This window comes from Carettochelys insculpta, chromosome 27 (assembly GCF_033958435.1).
Source record: "Carettochelys insculpta isolate YL-2023 chromosome 27, ASM3395843v1, whole genome shotgun sequence".
NCBI classification, from domain to species: Eukaryota; Metazoa; Chordata; order Testudines; family Carettochelyidae; genus Carettochelys; species Carettochelys insculpta.
In genome coordinates, this window is record NC_134163.1 from 11,697,157 (window position 1) to 11,716,807 (window position 19,651).

Here is a 19,651-nt window from a genome sequence, read left to right on the forward strand (position 1 = left end):
TTCAGCAGTCTGCAATGGTCAGGCAGTTTGCAGGGTGTACTGTTAAGGTAGGGTTGATAAATGAAGACGAATGGGTCTGGAAGGGGTGAGGGAGACAGTGTGGGATGCTCCGTGGTGACGTTCAAAGGCATTTGTCCAATGCTCTGGGCTGGTAGATTTCAAAACCGACTTCATTTGAAATGGCAAACCTAAGACCTCAGCTCGCTGGGTCCTTCAAGTAGCCAAGTTGCAGACATGTTTATTTGCATGCCGGTTGGACTCAGCCAGCTCACAGTGCTAGCCTCTGCAAACACAGGAGCGAAGCCCTGCTCCGGAGCGTGTCTGAGCTGAATAGAGAGAGACAGCTACGCAGACAGCCCAGGGTCAGAGGGAGGCTGTGACAAAGCTAGGGACTGAATCCAGATTTCCAGCATCCCAGGCTGGGGGTGTGGCGGCTCACCAGAAAGGAAGCTCGTACTTTGCCTCTGAATTCTTCCACTAGCTAGGCCCGGGGTCCAGAATGTACAGCCTCCAGCTGCCGGAGCCCCTGTTGTCAGGCCTCCCCGGCTGCCGTGACGAAGCTGCAAATTTGTTGTTTTAAGCCGACTTTCAGGGGAGAAAATCCAACCGAGCGGCTGTGTGGCACAGCCCCAAAGGGCCCAGGGGGATGCACTGTGTTGAGGCAGCCTGCAATTCAGACAGGGGGGCTCATGCTTAGCAAAGGGGCCCTGGCCCTCTCGGGCTCCAACACCAACCGCCTTTGAGGGGTTTGGGACCCCAGCTCAGTGGCCCAGCTGCTTGCTGGGGGTGGACATGCTGGGGCGGGGGCAGGAGGACTCCTGCATTGCTCAGATGCAGTGGCAAGCCGGGACTGTGGGGAGGGGCGGATTGATAACTCAACCCTGAATGCTCTTTTCCCGGGGGTAGTCTTACTGCTCCCAGCCTCCCACCTCAACCCCCCCCCGCCCCACCTGGCTTACCCAATTCCCTCCCCACCCTCCATTTCCCTGCCACAGGTGTCTTCATTATCCCTAATAGCAACGAAGGGTCCTGTGGCACCTTATAGACTAACAGAAACGTTTTGAGCATGAGCTTTCGTGAGCACAGACTCACTTCATTAAATGCTGGGCTTGGAAATCTGCAGGGCCAGGTATAAATAAGCCAGAGCAAGGGTGGGGATAACAAGGTTAGCTCAGTCAGCAAGGGTGAGGCTTACTACCAGCAGTTGATCTGGAGGTGTGAACACCAAGGGAGGGGAAGCTGCTTCTGTATTTAGCCAGCCATTCGCAGTCTTTGTTTAAGCCAGAGCTGAGGGCGTCGAATTTGCAGATGAATTGTAGCTCAGAAATTTCTCTTTGGAGTCTGGTCCTGAAATTCCTTTGCTGTAGGATAGCTGCTTTTAAGTCTGCTACTGTGTGGCCTGGGAGATTGAAGTGCTCTCCGACGGGTTTTTGTATATTGCCATTTCTGATATCTGATTTGTGTGCATTTATTCTTTTACGTAGAGACTGCCCAGTTTGTCCAATGTATATAGCAGAGGGGCATTGCTGGCACATGATGGCATAAATTATATTGGTAGATGTGCAGCTGAATGGGATGGTGTGGCTGATCTGGTTAGGTCCTGTAATGGTGTTGCTGGTGTAGATATGTGGGCAGAGCTGGCAACGAGGTTTGTTGCACGGATGTGTCCCTGAGTTAGAGTGACTGTGGTGCGGTGTATAGTTGTTGGTTAGGATTTGCTTCAGGGTGGCTGGTTGTCTGTGGGCAAGGACTGGTCTGCCTCCCAAGGCATCCCTTATCCCTGTCTCCTGATTTCCATCCCACCCCATCCTCACTGCGCCTTCTTCCTTCCCCCTCTTCTTGACTCCCTCCCTCCCCTCCCTCCAGGCCTTCCGTCCCATTCCCTCTCTCCCCAGCTTTCCCCCTCCATCTCTTTTCTCGTTTCCCCTCTCCGTCTGGCTCTTTGTCCCTTCCCCCTCTTCTCCCAGGGCAGGTCTATGCAGCGGCCCGGTTTCGAAATAAGCTCTTCCGGAAGAGCTGATTTCCGACTGATGCTGCAGCACACAAATGCATTTTGAGCATCTGGAGGTGCTGGGGCTTATTTCGAAGCAGGCTCTGTGCCCGGTTTCAGGAGAGGCGCTATTCCCCCTGCAATGAGGTTTAGCTAGTTTGAAATCAGATCGCTGCTGTTTGGAAATCCCTGAGACATGGCGGCGGTGTTGCACAGACACCAGGGTGGTTCTTTCCAAGTAACTGGGGTGTGTAGACCCACTCGGGGTCTCTCCCTCCACCATTCCCGCCACACTTCCCCCTTCCCCTTGTCTGTCTGTCTGTCTGTCTGTCTGTCCATCCCTCTCTCCATCCCTCCTGTCTCCTTCCCCTTGTCTGTCTGTCTGTCCCTCTCTCTCCCCAAATTTCCAGCTCTCTCTCCCCTCTCCTCCCCCCTTCCAATCTCTGTCCCTTCGCCTCCTTCACCTGTCTCTGCCCCCATCACCCTCTTCACTCCCTTCTTCTCTCTCAGTTCCATCGGCCTCCTTCCCCAGCATTCTCTCTCCATCTCCCTTGTTTTAGTCCCCCCCTTCCCCTTGTCTGCCTGTCCATCCCTCCTGTCTCCCTCCCTCTTCCCCTTGTCTGTCTGTCCACCTCTCCCTCCATCCCTCTGCCTCCTTCCCCTTGTCTGTCTGTCCGTCCGTCCCTCCTGTCCCCTTGTCTGCCTGTCCATCCCTCCTGTCTCCCTCCCTCTTCCCCTTGTCTGTCTGTCTGTCCGTCCGTCTCTCCCTCCTGCCTCCTTCCCCTTGTCTGTCCGTCCCTCTCCCCCACCCCCAGCTCTCTCCGCCCCTCTCCCCGCCCCCGGCCGGCCCGGGCTCCCCCCCCCCTCCCCTCCCCTCGCCGGCTGCGGCTCTCGGGCGGCGGCTGCAGCATGCGGACGGGCAGCGGCGGGGAGGCGGCGGGCGGCGGGGGGGCGCCGGGCCCGGAGGAGCCGCAGCCGCAGCAGCAGGAGCAGGAGGCGGGCGCCAGGCGCGGGCCGCGGCGGCTGCGGGGCGGCAGCATGAGCGGGCGGGCCGGGAAGGGCTCCCCGAACGGCGAGTGCCGCCGGGCCGAGCCCCCCCGCGAGCCCAAGGTCTCCTTCTCGTGCAGCGGCGGCGGCGAGGGCGGCTCGCCCGGGGGCGCGGAGGAGGCGGGCGAGCCGGGCGGCAGCCAGGCCAGCTTCATGCAGCGCCAGTTCGGGGCGATGCTCCAGCCCGGGGTCAACAAGTTCTCGCTGCGGATGTTCGGCTCGCAGAAGGCGGTGGAGCGGGAGCAGGAGCGGGTCAAGTCGGCGGGGGCCTGGATCATCCACCCCTACAGCGACTTCAGGTGCCGGCCGGCCGGGGGGGGGGGCAGGGAGAGCCTGGGGGGATTTGGGGGGCAGGGAGAGAGCTTAGGGATGGGGGGTACTGAGGGGAGAGCCTGGGGTGGGGGGGGCCGTGGGGCAGAGTCCTGGGGGGAGCCTAGCGGGATTGGGGGGGCAGAGAGAGCCTGGGGGGATTTGGGGGGGCAGGGAGAGAGCTTAGGGATGGGGGGTACTAAGGGGAGAGCCTGGGGTGGGGGAGAGCCTGGGGGCCTTGGGGGGAGGGAGCCTGGGGGGAAGAAAGAATCTGGGGTTGGGGGTTTCCATGGGGGGACTCTCAGGAAGGGGAAGAGAGACCACGGGGGGTGCTTAGAGCAGGGGTGGAGGCTAGATTATCAGTGACCCCAAATCCAGGGGGCAAGGGGGACCCCTGTGGGGCAGGACAGTTGGGGGGAAGCCTGGGTGAGAGGGGGCAGGGAGCCAGATTGAGGGGGCAGAGCAGCACTGTCCATCCCCACAGAGACATGGGGGCCTGAGGCAGGAGGAGCAGGGGGCTGGTGCATCTTCCCCCTCTGGCGGCAGGACAGGTGGTAGCTGGTGCTGGCGCATCCCACTGGTCCTCCCCTCGCCTGGGGAGGCGGCTCAGTTCCAGGGGTGAGGCCTGTGGCTGGCTGGGCGGGAGGCGTTTGGCGAGAGGGCACCTTGAGCTGCATTTAGCGGGTGGAGGTTCTGAGCCGGGGCTCTGCTCTAGACCTTCTCCTCCGGTTTGGCGCTGGGGGTCAGGAGCCCTGATGCAGCAGCAAGGGCTGGCCGACCCCTCTCTGAGCAGGCACCCAGCCTTGGCTTCCCTTGGGGAGAGGGAGTGAGGAGCCCAAGCTGGGTACCTTTGACAAGGGGCATCTCTGAGCCTTTCCACAGCCTCTGGCTTCTCCTCCATCCAGGAGGCAGCTGAGCCCAGCTGCCTGTGGCCAAGCCAGAAACACCCACCTTCCCCGGCAGAGTCGGACCCAGGGAGACCGAAGGGGAAGGCAGCTGCAAGGGGCAGGAGTAAAGTACAGCCCAGCCCAGTGGGCCATGAAAGCCTCCCCTCTCAGTCTAACATGCCACAGCCGGTGCAGAAGAACTGCTCCTCTCAGAGCAACTGGCTTCTCTCTGCCCTTGGTACAGTGCTGGCCATGGGAGCTGAGAAGTCCACGGTGGGGTGGGCTTAACAGTAGTCAGGATCCGGTCTGCCCTCTTATTTAAGCATCCGTGATGCAGCAGCTTTGTGTGCGTGACTCCCCCCACATCGTCTCCTGCACTACAAGATCTTCCAAGGAGGCCAGATCATGTTACTAGCTTTAATTCTCCAGGGTGCGTGAAGGTGGGTCCCCGGTGCTGAGGCTTCTCAGTGTGGTTTTCACTCAGCACCAGGGGCCTGGAGCCCCAGTGTGCAGCGCAGAATGCAAGCTACTGCTGCAGTGTTTGTGTCCTTTCTCTCTGGCGTGTTGTGCGTGAGCCGTCCCCCTCCCCCCCACCGACCTCCTCTCCCAGCCCCTTCGAATGGCCCTGGTGCTTCCATCGCTCTACACAAGCTGGTGGCAGGGAGGCAGGGTCTGCTCAAAAAATTGTGCAGCGATGGTGAGGGGGTTGCAACTTTCTCTCCATGACCGACCCACGTTCCTCAAGGCAAAAGGATGCAGCTGTCACCCAATATCCGAGTGCTCAGCCAGGCGTAGGTACCATTTTATTGCTCCTTCCCTGTCTGCATCTCTACCTGCATCTCCCTCTGGCAGGATTTTGCAGGTGAGAGGTAGCTGGAGCTCTGACAGCGATGCAGGCTGTCTCCACCGATGGAGAGTAGGAGATGGAGAGGCCCATGCAGAGGACAGAAAGTCTTGCGGTTAGTTCAAGCCCCTCTGTTGCAGCGCTGGGTTAACCTTGGCTCCTGAAACAGTGGGCTGTTTTATTCCCTTAGTGGTTCTGCTCCTGCTTTCTCTCTGTTGATATGGGCATTTCAAGAGATGATTCAACTGAATTCCCAAAGTGGGGGTTCAGGAGAGTCTCACTTATTATTTGTGTGCTACAAGATTGGGGCCCCATGGTGCAAGGAGCTGTACAAAGACATAGGGAGAGGTTGTCCTTGTTTTTTGAAGGAACAGGCTGTCTGGTTGGTGATCTGTGTTTCTTCTATTTATTGCATTATTTTCCATGCATGGGTGGAATAATTTTGTTACATGCCTCAGGGCAAGTACTGAAGTGCACCACCAATAGAAACACACGCTGCCTGCTCCAGGCACTTTGCTAATCAGCTGGGTGGCGCCTGAAACTCTCCTGGGTGGCTGCCCAAGTGCTCAGCTTACAAGGAACACAGAGGGGGACCCTTGTAAAGAAGGAATCATATATGCTGGATTGCTGGAACGTGACGGAGATATTCGGAAGAAAAACTCCCTGGTGTATGTGGTCTTCACCAATCTCAGTCTAACAACCTGTAGGGCATTAATCTTTTTAGCTGCGTCTCAGGAGCTGCTAGCAGTACCTTTCCCCTCCTGGTCAATTACTGCTACACATCATTTGTCCTGAGGCATTAATGCAGAATAAGCTGCTAGCATAAAGAGCATGATTTACACCAGTGTAGAGAGGAAGGATCACATCTATAGAAATCAATTCAATTCCAGGTCAGAATCTGCCCCTGAGGGTCTCTCTCTCCCGCCCTCCCTCCCCTTCCTTCCATCTGTCGCGTTCACCCGCAGCTTTGTTCTGTTATCTGCAGCGGTGCGTTTAAATGGTATTAGAGGATAACGTGCATTGACATCTGTTTGTTTCATCCTGACATTGTAATGTCATCTCCATTGCCTGTATTGACCTTGTTGTAATGAGATCACGGTGGCAATGTGTTTAAAAGAATTGGGAATTAATGGAGCCCTGAGGGACTCGCTTGCTCCCCACAGGCTGTTTCTCACAGGGTAACCATTTTGAAGCATTCCTTTTAAACTGTGTTTGAACAAGAGGCGGGAACACACAACGCCTGGCACTTTGGTAGAGTTTTTCCTTCAGCGCTCTGCAAATAAACACTGCGCATTGTGCGTCCCAGCTCCCCTGTGCAATGGTTCTTCCTTCTCTCGCCCATTTTATGGAAGGCAGGACACTGAAGTCCCTGCTTCTGCAATAGGCTCTGTGTCAGCAAATCCACGTGCTTGATACGGAAACTCCGGATGCCAGGGCAGTTCTGCAGGGGCACAATGGTCTGCTCTTTCAGAGCTCGTTGCACAACAGGGGACTAAGAGATTTGCCCAAGGTTATGCAGTGAGTCAGTGTCAGAATTGGGGGACAGAATCTATCTGTTGTTTGTTGTGCTGTTCTTCAATCATAGAAGGCCTTCCGGTAAGCAATGTGTAGAGCAGGCATGTCCAACCTGCAGCCCGCGGGCCGCATGCGGCCCTCAACAGCTAGTAATGCGGCCCCACAAGATCATAAACTTTTAACATTGTTATGTGATTTATATACATTAACTATATTATATATTTTGTACGCGGCCCAAGACTATCTTCACTCAAGGCGGCCCAGGCAAGCCAAAAGGTTGGAACACCCATGGTGTAGAGCAAAGAACTCAGGGTACCTCTATAGTAACTGGGAAGATCGATCTTCCAGAGTTTGATTTTGCATGCCTGGTAGGAATATGTGAAATTGAAGTATCTGTGGTCGGCAGTCAACTGCAACATTCCTCAATATCGCAGGGAGTAAAGGAGTTTGAGGGGAAGTTTCTCCCATCAACCTCACTCTGTGTAGACCAGCCGATAAGTGGATTGTGGATAAGTTGATTCTAGCTATGCAACTGTTGTAGCTAAACTTGCTTATCTGCAATTGACTTAACTCCCTAGTGTAGACCAAGCCTAAGTCTGGGTTGGGATCCCCGTTCGGCCACCAACCTGCTATGTGGTGAGGTACATGATGCTTCCTCTCTCTGTGAATTTCCCCCCTCCCACCCTTTGTCTGTTTTATTTATTTAGGCTGTTAACCCTGAGTGGATAGGGACTCATTTGGTAGGTATTTATGCAGAATCTAGCACTATTACTTCCACTCTCAGCAGGGGTATTTAGGTGCCGCTGGAATAAATATAATTAAAATCCTCCATAGATCTGCTTCATGTACGCACAGACTGCACAATCGAGAGAGGTTTTTCTTAGAAAGCATATCAAGATGCATACAGATGTGGTTTTATTTTCTTTCTCCTCTACACATCAACACTTATACCAACTGATATTTCTCTCTTCTCTTCCCAAAATTGCATTCAGGGTAGGAGAATATGTTTCTAGTGACACAGGGGGAAGGGGTAGCTCAGTGATTTGAGTATTGGCCTGCTAAGCCCACGGTTGTGAGTTCCATCCTTGAGGCTGTTTAGGATGTTTTAAAAAAAACCTGTCTGGAATGGTCCTTGCTCCTGCCAAGAGGGCAGAGGACTGGACTCAGTGACCTCCCCATGTCCCTTCCAGCTCTATGAGATGTGTATCTCCATATATTTTTCCCTGCAAAATCCATCTCCTCATCTTCAGATGAAATCATTACCCTCCGCAGATGTGACATGCCTTCATAATCGCACCCATTTGCAGAATGCATCTCATCACAGGCAGAGCTTGCTAATTATTCATGTGCAAGGCAAGAGGGGGAGATATGCTAAAATTCCTATTTACACAAATATTGAATTATGAAGAGGCCACATGGGTGGCTGTTTTGTATCACTAGTGGCAAATCTGATAAAAGCCTTGTCAGTTACATGCTGAAACGTACAATGCAGAATTGCCCCATGCAGGGACGTGCTGTCTTGATCTGTCCTGTTTCTCCATCTCCACTGACTTCCTGTACCTGTTGCCGTTTTAAAAATGTCCCATTAGTGCTGTCATCCCCAGCTGAAGGAAATGATAAAGCTAATCAGGGGCAGGTAACTCAGCATCAGGATTCTTGGGTTCTTTCCCCAGTTCTGCAACAGGCTTGGGCAAATTGTGTACGTTCTCTAAGCTCTAGTTTATCCCTCTGTAAAACTGAGACATAAGCAGGCCAGGAGATGTAATACACCAAAACAGTTTGTTAAATGCTTAGAGATCTGTGGCTATAAGGTACTACAAGACACAAAGCGTTGTTACCAGAGACTTTTACATCCAGCCACTAGGAACAAAGGTACTGGGCCAGATACAAGCTCCAGCTGGTACAGTACCCTGTTTCTGACAGGGGCCAGTGCTAGATGCTACAGGGGAAGGTGCAGCAAAGCCCACTGTGGCTCAGTATGGGACAATATGCCCCCATGTTAGGGTGCATTCAGATTTCTAGTAGACAGAGCGTGGTTTACTCTCTGAAGCTTGCATACAACCTGGGAACATTAGACATGAAAGCAATAGGCTTTGGGTGAGTCAGTTAGTTGCAGCAGCAACTCTGTGTGTGTGTGCATGCGTGCGTGCGCGTGCGCTTTGGGATTGTCTGGCCCAGAGATACTTGGAGTTCACCTTGACGATCGAACCTTGTCCCAGGAATGACTGGGAATCTCATTATCTTACTCCACACCCCGATGTCCCTGCAAGCTCAGAGTGGAAATCACCTTGGCCACACCGCAGGTTTTTATTTCTGGATGAGATCCTGCTGGGGAGGCCACGGCTGTGGCTCTGCCAGGCAGGGATGCCTCAGAGCACCTGTTATGGCAGGTGCGTGTTTTAGATAAACAATTTTGTGCCAATTAGCAGACGCCTTTATACCCATGGCAAGGTGCCCATGTGGCTTCTGATGCGGCAAAGCATGCAGCTGCTGATCCAGTCGTTTTCCCAGCCGGCGCTGTGCTGGCTGCCTGCAAACTCCTGTGTGAAATGTAGGAACTTCCCCAGGAGTCTGGTCTGTGTTTCTGGGGCAGTGGTTTTTTCAAAATGACATCGCAGCTACTTATTTATGAGCGCCTCGTTCTGTGAGCCGAGACTGGATGAGCTGACTTTTTACGTTGGGTCCCGCTTTTCATCGCTGCAGTTGGCAGGGCCCCCCCACCTGTCTGCTGCCATCCAAACGGACGGAATTTTCGGTTATGTTCAGATGAAACACCCCCTCTCCCCCCGCGTTTGGCATGTGTAAGGGAAGAAGCCTGTAGAATGTAAACACATTATTAGTCAGTAGAGAGATGTGACTCCACAGACATGAAAACAGTGACAGTGGCAGATTTCAGCATTTGAAATGAGATGGTAAAGCCTGAGAGCCAGCAGCCAATCACAGAACACTACAACGGGAAGGGATCTCGAGAGATCGAGTCTAATCTCCTTCCATCACAGCAGGACCAAGCACCATCTGCCATCCCTGACAGGTGTCTGTCTAACCTGCTTTTAAATATCTCCAGTGATGGAGAATTCACAATCTTTTTAGGCAGCTTATTCATGCTCCCTGTGTCTACACGTGCCCCTTTCTTTCAAAAGGGGCATGTTAATGAGCGGATTCGAAAGATGCTAATGAGGCGCTGCAATGAATATCCTATCTGTGATTGGAAGAAGGGCTTTCGAAAACTGGGGGGGTCCTTTCGGAAGGTCCCGTCTCCACGGGCGGCGCGCGATTGGAAAAGCTGCACTTTCGAACCAGTTTGGCTGCTATTATGCTAATGAGGCGCTGCATATTCATTGCAGCGCCTCATTGGCATCTTTCGAACCTGCTCATTAACATGCCCCTTTCAAAAGGGAGGGGCACGTGTAGACCCAGCCACTGTGTCCCCCATTAGGAAATTTCAGCTCCCCCCTCCTAGGGGACCCACCCCCCACTTCGATGAACTGGGTTTTACAGTTCTCCTTGGTGATTCTGCCTTAATGCAAAGTGGCCGTACTGACGGAACATTGACATGACACCTTTGAAAGGCTTGGGAATCTTTTTTTTGATGACTGCTGAGAAAGCAGCCGGCAACCCCCCTAAGGCTCCGTAAAGGAAATTGGGTCTCCTCATCAGAGGAGTGTAATGGAATGTGGCACACAGCTGTGCTGGAATCCACGGGTATGCGGCTATTTTGAGACTGAGTTTCATAACGTAGGCTTCACTGTATCGCAGACCCTTGGGCCAGACTTTTCAAGCCTGGTTCCCACACTCAGGTTCCTAAACCCCCTTTCCGAAAGTGGTCTGACGCCATTTTTCAAAAGCGCTGGCGGCCCATTGCTCCCGTTAATGTCAGTTAGATTTGCAAGCGGGCAGCACTTCGCAAATACAGGCTGTTTTTACGCGGGGCCTCTGTGGATTTAGGAGCAAAATCTAAGGGGACGTCTCTGCTTCCTGGGAAATCAACCTGGTCAGGATCAGTCTTCCAGGGTTCGATTTCACGTGATTAGTGGGGACGTGGGAAATTGAAGTGGCAGAGCTCAATAGTCGACCCCGGCACTCTGCATTCTTGCAAGGAGTCAGGAAGGTCAATGGAAAAGTTTCTCCTGTCGACCTTCCTCGGTGTGGACAGCCAGGTAAGTCGATCCAAGATACATCAATTCTGGCTACACAATTGTGGTAGCTGGAATTGTTTATATCTAGGATCGATTTTTCATGTCTAGAATACACCCAACCTTAGGTAACTGGGTCTGATACTTTTGGCCTGAGGGCCTAATCTAAAAGGTGCTGAACACCAGTGTTCTCTGTAAGCTGGGTGCTTGAGCAGCTGCCCAGGAGAGATGCAGGTGCCACTGAGCTAATTAGCAGAACGCCTACAGCCGGCGCGTGTGTTTCTATGGGTGGTGCACATCCACACCCACCTGGGTGCACACAACAAAATTTATTCTGCCCCAGATGATAAAAATTAGAGGTAACATTGCTGATCTCCCACAGAGCAAGTGGGTTGGCAGTGCAAGATGTGGGTACTCAGCACCCCCTGAAAACCAGAACCTTGCTCTTTGTGTCTTTAAATCCTTATCGGGGGTAGCTGTGTTAGCCTGTATCTGCAAAAACAACAAGAAGTCCTGTGGCACCCTATATGCTAACAGATTTATAGGAGCCTAAGCTTTTGTGGGCAGACCCACTTCGCCAGATGCACATAACAAAGTGCATCTTTGTCCGCAAAAGGTTATTCTCCAATAAAGCTGTTAGCCTACAAGTTGCCACAGGACTTCTCATTGTTTTAAAATCCTTATGTATCCTGATGGCCATTCACTTTCAAGCAGCACCCTGGCTAATTAAATGTTGAATTGGTTAATGGTAGTGAGGGATGACTTGTGTAACAGATGGGAAAGAACCGGCACGTGTCGCTTGTTTACTCTCTTGACTCACCCTAAAATGTCTCCTTTCTGCGCTCCGGTAATGAAGCAAATTCTAGCCTGGGATGGAAAGAATTTCCACCATTGGAATGGCTCACTGTCTCCGGCATTCTGGTGCTGGGGCTTAGTTTACAAATGGTCTCGGCTCTGAAATGCTGACCATGGGGAGCTGTCCATGGTGCTGAATTCGAATGAGCTTCAGCTTTCGGCCCAGGAGGAATCAGAGAAACTCGTGGGACTGGAAAGGACCATGAAAGATGATCTTTTCCAGTCCACTGAATGTTATCTTGACCATTCCTGACAGGTGGTTGTTTAACCTGCTCTTAAAACACTCTAGAGATGGACAAGGTTCCCCTCATTTTTTTCATCCATATGCAGAATAAATTTTACGTGCAGCAGGGCATGCATGGATGTGCAGCACCAGTAGAAACACACACTGTCAGCTGTGGGCGCTCTGCTAATCAGCAGCACAGCACCTAACACTCACCTGGATGGCTGCCCAAGTGCCCAGCTTACAGGGAACACTGATGACAGAGTGTGCAGAACCTTCCTCGGTAGTTTATTCCAGTGCTTATGCACCCTGACGGTTAGGAGGATGTTCCTAACATTCTGACTAAGCTGCCCTTGCTGCAGTTAAAGTCCGTTTCTTCTTGTCTATCATCAGAGGTTAACGAGAACAGTTTTTCTTTTGCCTCCTTGTAACAACCTTATATGTCCTCAAAAGCTCTTATCATGTCCCCCTCGGTCTTCTCTTTTCCAGGCAAAACAATTCCAATGTTTCTCCATCATCTCTCAGGGGCCGTGTTTTCTAGACCTTTAATCATTTTCATTACTCTCCTCTGGACTTTCTCCAATTTGTCCACATCTTTCCTGACGGGATGCTCGGAATGGGACACAGTACTCCACCTGAGGCCTCATTAGAAGAATGACGTCTCATGTCTTGCTTACAATGCTCCTCTTAATACATCCTAGAAGCAGTGCTTGTTATGGCAATGGGGTTGGGTTCAAGCTCTGTGTTGGCTCCTAATATGTACAGTGTGGGGCCCTGTCTTCCTCTGCATCAGTGGTTCTTAAGCATATAGGGCTTGACATGCTGTTGCATCTGCAGGGCTGAAATTCCAGTGGCAAAATTTAGAAGGATTAGCACCAACTTCTTAGTGGGCTCTCGCACCATGGGAGTTTAGAACTCAACCCGCTGGGACAAGTTCTCAGGAAATGGTGGTAAAGGGGTAATACTGAAACTGACGGTGCTGCTGTGTATGATTTGTATTGGGGCAGTGCCACTGTCCTGGGCCAGGACACCTTGCATTAGGTGTTTTCGTCGAATCCTAGGGCTGGAAGGGACCTCAGGAGGTCCTCGAGTCCACCCCCTGCTCAATCCCAACTAAATCACCCCAGCCAGGACTTTGTCAAGCCAGTACTTAAAAACTTCTAGGGATGGAGATTCCACCACCTCTCTCGGTAACGCATTCCCGTGCTTCACCGCTCTCCTAAGGAAATAGTTTATCATAATATCCAACCTAGACCTCCCCGACTAACTTGAGACCACTGCTCCTTGTTCTGCCAACCCTCGCTACTGAGAACAGCCTCTCACCATCCTCTTTAGAGCCCCCTGCAGGAAGCTGAAGGCTGCTATCAAATTGCCCCTCACTTTTCTCTTCTGCAAACTAAATAAACCCAAATCCCTCAGCCTCTCCTCCTAGGTCATGTGCTCCAGCCCCCTCATCATTTTGGTTGCTCTCGGCTGGACCCTCTCCAATGCATCCACATCCTTTCTATACTGGGGGGTTCAGGACTGGACGCAATACTCCAGATGTGGCCTCACCGGTGCCAAAATAAAGGGCAATAATCACTTATCTAGACCTGCTGGAAATGCTCCTTCTAATGCACCCCAATAAGCCATTAGCCTTCTTGGCTACCAGGGCACACTGTTGACTCATGTCCAGTTTCTCATCCACTGTAATCCCCAGCTGCTTTTCTGCTGCACTGCTCCTTCGCCAGCCATTCGGCCCCCAGCCTGTAACAATGTTGCAAATGCAGCAAAAAAAGAAAAGAAAAGCGCAGACCCTGACCCATAGAACTCACAATCTGTTGTCTTCCTAAACTCGTATTCCCTCCTGATCACAGGGTCTCTGGCAGACCAGGCAGCAGGGTACCTCGTGGAAGAAGTGCCAAGAATTTCTCATCATATCCTATCTTTAATTGCTTTTAAAGCTATATTTTAAGTAGCATGGAATGGCTCCTTTCTTCCACATATGCGCTTTCCTCTGAGGAATATTTCCTAATTCTGCTAAGTGATTACACAGGATAGCTCTTATTAAAATGCAGTAGGGGAGCAGAGCTGGTCTGTCAGTCGCAATGGGCAGTGTGTGGTCCTGATTCCAGCAGGGTTGCAATGGGATTGGAGTCAAAGTAGAATTTTGCCCTGGATGCCTGCGTATGTTCTCGTGGTTCTTCAGAACTCTGCTTGGCTGATTTCCGCTGGGCTTTGCAGCATAAATACAATGAGCTCAAAAGAGGTTGGGGGATCCCCTCCACACTGCTCCACCCTGCTGGTGGATGTCTGCTCCACTCTGGTGGGTTTTGAGCAGAGCAACCAGAGAGAGCAGCTCAGCTCAGCTCAGCTCGCCTCATTTGGGTGCCGGCTTGTCTAGTGATCTGACGGCAGCACTGGGAGGGGGGAAGTCCAGAGTTCTAATCCCAGCTCTGTCACTGACTTGCTGTGTGACTGTAGACACCTCTCTGGTGCTGTGGTTTCTCCATCAGTGGAAGAGGGATAACCCTGATATGTGGTTTGCCCGGTTTGCAGGAAGGCTGGAAGGCCTGTGATGGGGCAGCATTGGGGTGGTATAAAGCACTACCCAAACGCCAGCCCTTGTTGTAGGGAACCTCCAGATGCGAGGCCAGATGCTTGTGCTACCATGCAAGAGGTGTAAATCATGCAAAGGACTGCACACAGTTCAGAGCTGTGGTTCCTCAGCTGCACCCCTGTCTCTGCCACTGATTCATTACCTGATCTTAGGCAAGTCCCTGAACCTGATGAAGTGGGTCTTTTGCCTGCGAAAGCATATTCCCCAATACACCTGTTAGTCTATAAAGTGCCGGAGGACTTCTCATTGTTTTTGCGGATCCAGACTAACGCAGCTTGGTGACTGAACTGGGGCTGGATTCTCCTGTGAGCCCCATGCTCTCGTGAACTCACAGGCCTCCTACACAGGGCAGGAGTTATTTTGAAAATCTGGCTCCAGTTGTGCGGGCTGAGCCCTGGGCAATCTGTCCCTGAGCTGCTTTGGGGAATCTGTCCCTCTCTTCCCTGCATCACGTGACATCCCTTCCTCTCTGTGGTGATGTTCAATGTTCCTTCTAATTTTTTTCTGTCTGTGGGCAGAATAAATTTTGTTACATGCACCGATGCATGCGCAGATGTGCACCACCTATAGAACACACGTTGCTAGCTGTGAACACTCTGCTAATCAGCTGGGCAGCCCCTGAATCTCTCCTGGGCAGCGGCTCAAGTGCTCGGCTTACCAGGAACGCTGGTGGCATTAGACTCAATGAATTGTCCATAAAACATTTAATGTTTGGCTCGGAAGGATTAACAGGGAGCTCTGTTCCTGGCTAGCAATGGAGGACATGCACCTATCCTTTTCTGTCCTTGTAGAGGATTTCTTCTTTCTCTCAGCCATTTCCTCCCTGTCCCGCCCCGCCCCCACAGGCCTTCCAGTGCGGGCAGGTGCCAAACTGGTCTGCCCACGCCACTCATGGCCTCTGTGTGAATAATCTCAGTCACCTCTGTCACTCACCTTGCAGCCAGGCAGCAGCAGAGAGCATTGTATCTTGATTACTGCCGTCCGGGATTGTCTATGCCAGCGAACGCCAAGGGGGGGCCTCTTGGGGGTGCGCTAACAGGGCTGCCTGTGGGAGATGCGGCGCGTGGCCCGTGCTGGCCAAGCTGTGAGCCAGACACACGCCTGCGTGCGTAGCTTGCCTGCCGAGGCAAGGAGAGAGAGTTTTGTTCCACCCGGTGCCCTGGAATCCCTTGGTGTGTGCTGCAAAGTCACCAGGCAGAACTAACCTTGGGAGTCTTAGGCGCGAGTTTGGCTCTCGCTGGTGGAATTGGAGGCAGGAGGACTTGATGGCTTGTGGGTTTGTTAAGCAGCCTTTGGGGCCTGTTGCCTCTGTCAGTCTCCCCCCCCCGCAGCATTCGCTGAACTCTGAGGCCCCCTGGGATTTTGAAGGGGGGGGTGATGGGCTTGTGGTCCAGGGGCTACGCTGAAGCTTGGGAGGCTGGTGTTTGATTCCCTCTCTGTGCCTCAGGTGTCTGTTGGGGATCGCACCTGGGGCACGGGGCTCCGCCGAGACTATATGCACTAATCAGGGTGAGCCTCTGGCCTCTAGGGAGGCAGAATTGCCAGCCCCTACTCATTCCACGAGGAGGTCCCAGTGGAGCTTGCTTGCCACCCATTGCTGCCTCTTTGACTGGCCTGAGGATGATCCCAAAGCAGAGCAAGATTAGGTGACATGCCCAAGGATGTGTAGGAAGGCTGTGGCAGAGCAGGGACTAAAACCCAGCCCCCAATGTGACTCCACTAGCCTTCACTGCCTCCCTCTCATCTCAGCGGCGGACGTTCTCTCTGCCTCCGCTGGGGGATAAGTGAAGGTGGACCTTGGCAATGAGCTGTGCTCTGAAGTCACAACTACTGCGGCTGTGACATCACTCGCAGTTGCCATGGAAACGTCAGGCGAAAGGGCAGAGAGTTGGCTGCAAAGGCAGAACTGCTTTTCCCTTTGGAAGAGGCATGCGTGTGTGAGAGCCAGCCCCCAACCCCACTCCAGCTCCTCAGCAAACAGTGCCACTGCCTGTCTCCTCCCCGATCCCGGGCTTTAGCCTGTCCTGTGGCCTCGAGCCCTCTGTGTGACGACGGGCCCCCAGGGACGGCACACACAAATGGCTGTAAAGACAGTAATTAGATGAAGCAATGAGACGCGCGCCATCTCCCATGCAGAAAACCAGGCTCCATGGAGTAGCCGACCCGCATGTGCCAGCAAAGAGCACAGCCTGCCCGGTATCATTACCTCATTGAGCCGGGTCTCTGCGGTGCGAGAACCAGATGCTGGGAATTAGCTGATACAGCTGATGGCTCGGGGATCCCTGGGGCTAGGCAGATGGGGAGTAGGGGAATGCAAGGAGGTCGCGTTCCTTGGTGCCTGTGTGGGGCGGCTAGGGAGGGGTTGTCCATGTGGTTTTCTTTTGCATTGGGCTCTTAAACCCCCTGCATTATTTCTGCCCACCCACCACCCCCATGTAGATGTATGACTATTCTGCAGAAGGCTGGTGTGCTCCCGGAGAGGCTGGCCCCTGTCAGCCAGGAGACAGGAGCAGCACACGGCTGTTAGGTCGTGGGACTCTCTGCTTCGACCTTGCAGAAGGTCGTTGCCGGGATGGGAAGGAAACGCAGGGGCAGGGGAGGCCAAGTGGACCCCAGTTCTTCCTCCTCCCTCTGGCAGCGGTTGCAGGAAGCTTTGGCTCAAGCTGCAGTTGTACGTGATTCAAACCAGCCTGTGACCAGCAGCTTGGGTGGGAGGGCTCCGTCGCAGCCTCCCTCTGGAGGCAACAGCACCTGAATAAATTGCCATGCAAGATGCCAGCCTGTGTCATGGTCACCACTGTGCCCCAGGGCACCCAGGGGTCTCCAAGAGGGAGTCAGGTGCTCCTCCCAGCCTCCCCACTTCCCCCCTTCCATGGGTCTCTCTGGGAGATGGGGCTTGTGGAGTCTTAGGTCTCTATCCCCTCTTGGGGCAGGTTTCTACTTCCGGGGCCTGGATCAAAGGGCACTGATCCAGCTGGTGACTGTTCCCAAGCAGCGCAAGGAAGGGAAGCGATTGCAAAGGGCTAGCCGGAAAGAGCGGCAGCCAGGACTCCTGGGTTCTAGTCCCCGCTCCGGCACTGTCTTCCCGGCATGACCTCGAGCCAGCCCAGGAAGGACGAGGGAGCTGTGCAGAGCTCAGGAAGTTTGGTCTGTGCCCCTTGGCCCTGCGGAGCTGCCCCCAGCCTGGTTGGTGGTGCCCCAAACAGTGGGGTTTGCCAAGAGAGGGGAGATCCCACAGGCTGATGGATCTTGTTATGTTTCCTGCCACTCTGTCTCCCTTCTGTCCTCGGGTTGAGGGTCCAATCCCAATGCTGATCCAACACCGTACACCTGCCTTGACCTTGATTAACAAAATCCCCTGCCCCACAGAGCTTCCGGGCTTGCAGACTGCCCCGCAGGGGGGACTTTCCCAGCTGTTTGGATGTGTTGGCAGCCAGACAAGCACAGGCCACTGAGGGAGAGGAGAAGAAGGGGCTGGTTCCTCAGGGAGCGGAGGAGGAGGTCAGGGAGGTAGGGCAAGGGCTTGTCTGGCATTGCCAAGGGGCCAAGGGGCACCTTAGTGTCTAACTGCTTCTGCCAGGCCGCTCCTCTGGGGCACAGCTGGTGAATCAACTGGTGTCTGTACTGCTTGGGGTCCCACAGGGAGTTTTTCTCCTCTGGGGCTGAGAAGCTTTCTGCCCATTCAAGATGTCTCCTCCCCTGGCAAGGCAGAGGCCAGCTCCATCTCCCCCACCCAGCTTCCCGCCCCTGCAGAGCTCCCGAAAAGGCAGGCGACCGCTTTGGGGCGCAGGGGAACTTGTCAGTGATGTCTCCTTCTGCGTTCCCTCTCCAGGTTCTACTGGGACTTCACGATGCTTCTCTTCATGGTGGGCAACCTCATCGTCATCCCAGTGGGTATCACCTTCTTCAAAGAGGAGACCACGGCCCCCTGGATCGTCTTCAACGTGGTCTCCGACACCTTCTTCCTCATGGACCTGGTGCTGAACTTCCGGACGGGGATCGTCATCGAGGACAACACGGATATCATCCTGGACCCGGACAGGATTAAGAAGAAGTACCTGAAGACCTGGTTCGTGGTGGATTTTGTCTCCTCCATCCCTGTGGATTACATTTTCCTCATCGTGGAGAAGGGCATAGATTCAGAGGTGTACAAAACAGCCCGGGCCCTCCGCATCGTCCGCTTCACCAAAATCCTCAGCCTGCTGCGCCTGCTGCGACTCTCACGGCTCATTCGCTACATCCACCAGTGGGAAGAGGTAAGGGGCACAGCAGCGACCGGGACACAGGCTGGTCTCGGAGGCCAGCTGGGCTGCATTCCCTTTCTCCACCGTGCAGCCAAAGAGCCCGTATCCTCGGCCCTTCGCCAAAGCCACGGTGGGTTTGGCTGGTGTGAGCACCAGCCCGCTAGGACCGGGCTGAGACCTGGCAAACTCATTTCACCCAGGCCCTCAGATGGTGATGACAGGCTGCTGCTGGTACAACCGCCCAGCCTGGCTTGTCTTTCCCTCACAGTAATCATGGGATTGAGTCTAGCACACTGGTTCCCAACCTGGGAGGCCCACGGACCCTTGAGGCTCCATGAGGCCATTGCAGGGGGGTCTGTGAATAAAATAAAAGACAGAGAAAAATGATCATAGAAAATAAGTTTTAAACGAATTGCAAAGTTACGGTCAATTATTCTTTTTAAATTCAATCTCTTCCAGTCACGTTGTGAGTCAGTGTCCGGAAATCGAGGCTGTGGCTTCCCTTGTCATTTCATGAAGCGTACAGCGTGGCTAGAATTGGTTTTGACGGGGGCCTGCGAATGGTTGTGGGGGTGTGACTGGAGGCCTGTGAATGGCAGGGGGTGACTGAGGGTTTGCCCTAGTGAGAAGGTTGGGAGCCATTGATCTAACGTGTTGTTTATGGGCTCTGAGAGCTTTACCAACCTCCGCTTAGGCTCCTGGTAGCCATGGTGGTGACGTCCCCCGCCAGAGCTGGGAAACTGAGGCACACGCCCGGAAGGTGTGTCCGAGGTGGGGGCAGAGCCCAGGAGTCCTGACGCCCTGTCTCTACACCCTCCCGTCCTCGTTCAGCTTGTGGCCAGTGTGGATTGGTGTTAAACGCCCTGCCCCCTCCGCCCCCCCGTGTACTACCCCTGCATCCCTCCTTGCTCCCAGCACCCCAGTCCCAGCGGTTGCCGATGAATGGATGCCAACCACTGGGGTGCCTGCGTTTGGCCGCTGAGCAGGGCTGCTGTGCAGCAGCAG

The 19,651-nt window shown here is 53.7% G+C and overlaps 1 protein-coding gene across 1 annotated transcript in view; it reads left to right on the top strand.

Annotated features, from left to right (window-relative positions):
• Window positions 1–2,899: 2,899 nt before the first annotated feature.
• The window catches only part of HCN2 (hyperpolarization activated cyclic nucleotide gated potassium and sodium channel 2), a 55,041-nt gene continuing 38,289 nt past the window's right edge, over window positions 2,900–19,651 (top strand). Inside the window, exons 1-2 of the mRNA XM_074978375.1 lie at window positions 2,900–3,336; window positions 18,235–18,658. Coding sequence (XP_074834476.1) covers window positions 2,900–3,336; window positions 18,235–18,658 — 861 coding nt within the window. The remainder of the gene's footprint in view (window positions 3,337–18,234; window positions 18,659–19,651) is intronic.